The sequence below is a fragment of the Phaethon aethereus genome (genome assembly GCF_964289735.1).
Source record: "Phaethon aethereus genome assembly, chromosome: 11".
In the NCBI taxonomy this organism is placed as follows: Eukaryota; Metazoa; Chordata; class Aves; order Phaethontiformes; family Phaethontidae; genus Phaethon; species Phaethon aethereus.
This window is the reverse complement of record NC_138587.1, coordinates 23,338,649-23,344,648: the sequence shown is the minus strand read 5'-3', so window position 1 is coordinate 23,344,648 and position 6,000 is coordinate 23,338,649. Positions and strand designations below refer to the sequence as shown.

Genomic DNA, 6,000 nt, shown 5'->3' with positions numbered 1-6,000 from the left:
AAGCACACCCTCGCTGGTCAGCGGGTCTTTGGTGGACGTGTCTGCTCAAGCTCAATCATGAGCACTGTCCCAAGAAAAAGCAGAGGACGCAGCTCTGACCGTCCCTGCCTTGCAGCTCCCACTAAAGCTGACAGAGCGTGTGCTGTGGGTTGGTAAGAGGCAAACGATTCCTCTGGTTACTTTGGGAACAGAAGAACGTGAAATTACCTACCATGAGCCCTTCCTTTGCTTCGACTGGCTGCTTTGACCAGAGCGGCTCTTTCTAACCTTTTTGAATGCCTACTGGGTGCAGTGCTGATGAAGACATGTTTTTTTATAACATCGCGTTTTTCTTATAATAGTATGCAAGGCCGTTCCTAAAACTTTCTTCATCAATTACATGTCTAGAAAATGAAAAGTTGGTGTTACAAACTGCCAGATCCTTAATATGATTGACTATGGCTGGTTTTAGTCAGCAAAAGGTCTCCGAGTAACAAATGGCTTGTCCGTTTGTTCTCTGACAAGAAGGACTGTCAAGGCTTGAATATCATTTACGCTCAATCAAATACTAATGCTGATGGAAAACTCTGCGTTTCGGTGACTCCTGATGTGCCCCAGTGGGGCACGGAGAAAGGTATCGCCACTTAACACGTATGCTGCATAATGGCTCTGAAAGGCTCTGCGATTCACTGCTGTGGCTGCCTCTTCGTCACGCCAGGCCTGTAGCTGTCAGATACGCCTTCACTGAAATGACAAACTGCACAAACACGTGTTTCTCGGTTGGCACTTCCCTGCTACACACGCATGGAACCGTTGACTATGGAAAACAAAAGATGGATGGAAGAAGATCACTTTTACAAAATGATTTTTATAGAAAAAACAAAGAAAAGCTTGATGTATGCGAACTCACAGATATCCCATGTTTTACAGCTGGGGAATAGCAATCATTTTTCCCTGGTCATGGGTCTTTATGATATCAGATACAGAAAGATTTTGCACTTTATTGTCGATAAGAGAGTCCAAATCAAAGAAGTGACTTGAAGTGGTAGAAATGGGCCTTGGGATATAGTGAACACAGGACATCTCCCCTCTCACCATCTAGGAGATGTTTACGAGATTTTAAGATGCAGCTGAAACAAGTATTTTACAATATAATAATGTTGTCGATTATGGCTTAAAAAGCCATAAGATTTCATTCTTTCTTTGTGTGTGTACACACTGGTCAAAATAATATCGACTGTAGAAAAGAACAGATTATTATTTTGCCAAGAAAGGTTGGATCAGATGATCCTTGAGGTCCCTTCCAACCTGGTATTATTCTATGATTCAATGATTATTAAACTGCAGTGTAGTAAACATCAATATATTGTAGCTATGTTTTTCCTCTAAAACATTTTGCAGAATAATTATAGGTGGAACAAAGGAAGCTCAGAAAATTTCAACACTGGAGCTTTTTTGGGGAGAAAAAAAAAGCAAGCAGCTATAAAGAAGTTCTGATACTCATTCCTAAATTCTAACAAATACTTTGATTATACTATGCTTTGCCACATCTGGCCTTCAACTTTGGACCTCATCCAGTTTCCTGTTAGGACTAGAGGAAATCTAGCTCAAAACTTTGGTTGCGCTGTTTTCTAAATGGCATAATACAAACCACCAATTTAACTAGCATTTTCCTCTGCGTCGTTTACTAACACAACTGAAGTAATTCTCCTGAAGAAGAGAAGTCACTCCCCTTCTTGTTTATTTAAAATTGCAAGTGATTCCTCAGTGGCACACCCAAGCTTTAAAATAAGGAGCAATAACTGATTATTTCATTATTTCCATGTTTCCTCTTGGACATTCCTTTAAGAATGACAAAGCATCTAATCTGCACTTATAGTTACCTAAATAGAGTGAGTCTGTACAGAGAGGAATCCCAGCACCTATAAAGACAACTACTAAACATGGCAATGTAAGCTTTTACCCTAAAGCATGACATTCTCTTAAGGCCTTGGTCTTGCAAATATTTAGCGTATGAGAAGTCCTACTAAAGCAAGACTCATTCATAGGCTTTTTCACTGGTGGAGTTTTATTTATATATATTTTTAGGCAACATATTATGAAAGTTGGAAGGAGGAAAATAAACCGGTAATATGAGGTGAGCTAACCATCAGTGTACATGTACGGTCTATCGACACAGCATCTCAGCACAGCGAAGATGACTCAGTGAAGTCAGTGGCTAAGCCAAACCATAAGTTTCTGTAATAAAGAGAAATTGCTCAAGGTTTTTCCCCTCAGTGGCAAAAACCAATACTCCCAAGTGAACATCTTTTCTCCCTAGTGCAACACCCTGCAGATGTGACTAAACCGAAAAATAATTTCTAAGAAAAGGTTCCAGCATTTAACACAATGTATGTGCTGCCTTTCTAACCCTTCCTTCGTTCATTGACAAATGATGATGTAAAGAATTGCATAAGACAACAAAACAAAACAAAAGATTAAAATTAACTTAATTTACACAACCAATAAAAAAAGTTTAAAGCAATGATAGAAAAATAATATAAAGGCTAGATACATTAAATGCCAGTTCAACAGTATTAAGCTTTGGTAGAACAGTTAAAGAGCATAGCACCAATAAAATCCAACGTCAATACATGCTTCAGTACGCATGAGCTGTGATGAAAATGTAAATTTTGGCAAGAAAAGTAGTGTATGTTCCCTGACGCCACAGTTTCATTTCAACATCTAACAAAAAGTCTTTAGGCTCTTTCACTTGTCGCTGAAGATAGACAATGCCTGTGTACGAGTTCAGCCTTCGAGTGCTGAAGTAGTTTTCTTCATTTCCCTTGTTGATAGTAAGGATTATGTTGTCTCCAGCATAGGCAGGCGATGGTCCAATACGGAAAATATGAGCTGGGACCACGATATTGGTCTGGAAGTTCAGCTGGTAGTAGGTAATGCGCACCGGGGTATTTTGGCAGTCCAGATAATTAAAACAACTGATCCGTTCACACCTCCTAAGAGAGGAGAAATGAAGCACATTCAGTGTCTGTGTAATTGCAAGTGAAAATATACATATTTCAGAGTATTGCAAAAGTATTAGACAAACAGGAGGCCCAAACTTCAGCTGTGTAACTACCAGCTGCTGCTTCTGCTTTTACAGTGCCCATAAAGCATTTTTAAATTATACCATTGTCAGAGTACAACAGTGTAAGAAAAGGATTACGGACACGGAGAGCTGCGTTGGGAAGCTCCACGATGAAGAAAGAGCCAGAGTCACACTGCAAGCAGCACAGAGCTTGGAAGAGGAGCCTGTGATTCAGCACTGACAGCACAATCCGGCTTTGCGGCGATGGCGGTACTCACATGTCGGATACTTTGCGGTAGTTGGAAGGGCACTCGAAGGACAGGCAGCGGAAGCTGCCCTGGATGTTATAGCAAGTCTCTGCAGCTGAACAGTTATGGGTCCCTATTGCACATTCGTCGATATCTAACAAGAAGAAACACAAGGAAAAAGACATGCTAAGTTCAAAAATAAGATGTAATCACAATTTATGGGCTGTAATACGCTTATGAGACTCTAAGTGCATGAGAAGCAACAGGAGTCTGTGGGTTCGGCTCTGCAGGCTGAGGGCTCTTGTTTTCACCGCTCAGTTCTGCGTGTCACCGTGTCAGCACCCATGCCTGCAGACCGGCGCTGCGAGATCCCCGGAGGAAACGCACGGGGCGTGAAACGCACATTCAGGAGAGGAGCATCCGGCTCGTCTCTGCGCACAGACACCTTTGGGCATTTGGAGTGACGGGGTAAATCACGTTGATTCTAATTCTGCTAAAATTTGTATGTCTTTCCTTCCGTGACATTACCAGTTGATAGGAGAGGACAGTACCACTCAGCAGCGTGTGCAACAAACACGGGAGCCCACTCTTCCCTACAAGCAGCTTTTTGACCCTTTTCATGCTGTGGGATAGTCCTTCCCCTGCTTGGCAAACTGTGTGGCCAGCTGCAGCCACCCAGCGCGTGGCCAGGTCTGGCCTTCTACCGCAGGGGAAGTTTCTTTCTTTATCTGTAGTTTGCAAACATTTGCACGCTCCTGTGAACCTAGTTATTCTCATTCCAAACACATCTGAGGCAGCACAAGGGTTTAATTTCCAGTGGAGAATTAACACAAGAAGGGGTTTTTTCCCCCCAGATCCTCCTGTCTCGCCACTTCCCACCGCAATAAAACAAAACCAAACGTGAACATCTAGAGAGAAGCACCTGTGCTGTCATATTTTCCCTTGCTCCCGAGGTGTCAGAGATGTGTTGTAAGTGATATTATAAACTAGGCTGAAAGGAAACAGAACAAAATAACCAGATAGCAGTAGCCTAAGGCAGCAGAACCCTAAACTTCTCAGACCAGCCAACCTGTCCTTCCCACAGCTGCTGTGCAAGCTTTCCACGGCTGTTCTGATTGAAGAGACTTTTTAAATCGTTTCCTGAAGCTAGCCCATGTCCCGGCTGGCGTTTCTAAACAAGCTGTTCAGCACGTGAGCACAGTGCACGTGTGATAAGCTCAGCAGCTGGGGGAAGCATCTAACTGGTTTCAAAGAGCAGAGCGTGCGCTCGGGCTTGTGCACGGCGTAGGCACCGTGCGCACGCGCAGGAGCACGAGGGGCAGCCCGTGATGAAAGGTGGCCGCCGCTATAAACGGCTCACGCGCTGCATAACACGCGTGTGATCACGACGGCTCACGGGCAAGGCTGTAAAACGTCCGCGTATCCCACGCTAAAGAACATTCCCCCCGCCACCGGCTGCAGAGCAGCCTTCCCCTCCCGAGCAAACCCACGTAACGGATGGAGTGACGCCCTACGTCTGCCTACACGTTAGCTATTTACAGCCTACTGTGGCAAAAGCTATCCCTTCAGGAACAAACAAACCTCAGCAGAATATAACCAACCCACGCTAGAAACCAACAGGACCTTCTCGCTGGCTTTTTGAGAGTTGAGAGAGCGGGGCTGTGTCAGGAGAATTTACCTACGCATGAAGGTTGCTCTGGGTTAAAGCAAATACAAAGCAAAGCAGCCACTGCTGTCCAGCTGCGCAATCCAGGAGACGTAAACTCCACCAGACTATTATGAAATATGGGAACTTAAGAACAACGCTTTAGAACAAGGCATGCATGTTTGAAAATTTAAGTTAAATGTAAATATTACCCCCATAATCATAGAATCATAGTCATCATAATGAGAAGTAATGTTGCAGAAGACAAAAAGGAACATTTAAAACTCAAAGACACTTTATGGCGTAGAGCATAAACATGGTTACCTAAATAATACATATGCACAAGCCCAAGCCATGGACCTTAAAATGCTGAAAACCAGATGCAATAACAAGGATCCAGCTTGAGCAGAAAATATTGGCAAGGATCCCACAGTCACATTGTGTACTCCCAAATGTCTAGACAACGCACGGAGGCTTTAAAATGAAATAAATGCTAACAGACAAACCACGTGGACCGTGTAGGGTGCTGCAGTTCTGCCAGTTGTCACAGAGGAGAGAGACTCTTAGAGGAAAACTTTAACGTCCCACCCCCTCCGTTCCCCTGGGATGGGAACTGATCTCATATGCAGAACTGACTGGTTTAAAAGTCTTGCAAAGAAACGTATGCAATAGGAAGTAGGGGAGAATCAAAGTGAATTAAATCCCTTGCTGATTCTCACAAGCGCCCCTAGGTGAAACGAAAATTTCCTCCGTATTGCGACCGTTGCCACGAAAGCGCTCACCTCACCAGTTTGGCTGTGCTGCAAAATACCACAGGCGGTTTCTCCAAAAAGATCCATATGTTGAGACACTATTACACAAGATATAACTTGTCTGTTTGAAAAAAAATAAAAGGTACAAAGAGCGTACCAGCAGTAACTCTTAAGGACTGGTCAGACGACGAGCAGCTGGAGCCCAGATCTTTAGCTGGTAGAAACCAACATAGTCATCTTGAGGTTCGTGCAGCCGACATCAATTCAGACTGTTTCTCTGAGCACGTTTTCAGAGACCTCAACATATAA

The 6,000-nt window shown here is 43.6% G+C and overlaps 1 protein-coding gene across 1 annotated transcript in view; it reads right to left on the bottom strand.

The window, feature by feature from the left end:
* Positions 1-2,617: 2,617 nt before the first annotated feature.
* Positions 2,618-6,000, bottom strand: part of FBLN2 (fibulin 2) — a gene marked incomplete at its 3' end in the record, with an annotated part of 85,179 nt that continues 81,796 nt past the window's right edge. Inside the window, 2 exon segments of the mRNA XM_082004802.1 lie at positions 2,618-2,975; positions 3,325-3,448. Of these exon segments, the coding sequence (XP_081860928.1) occupies positions 2,618-2,975; positions 3,325-3,448 (482 nt within the window).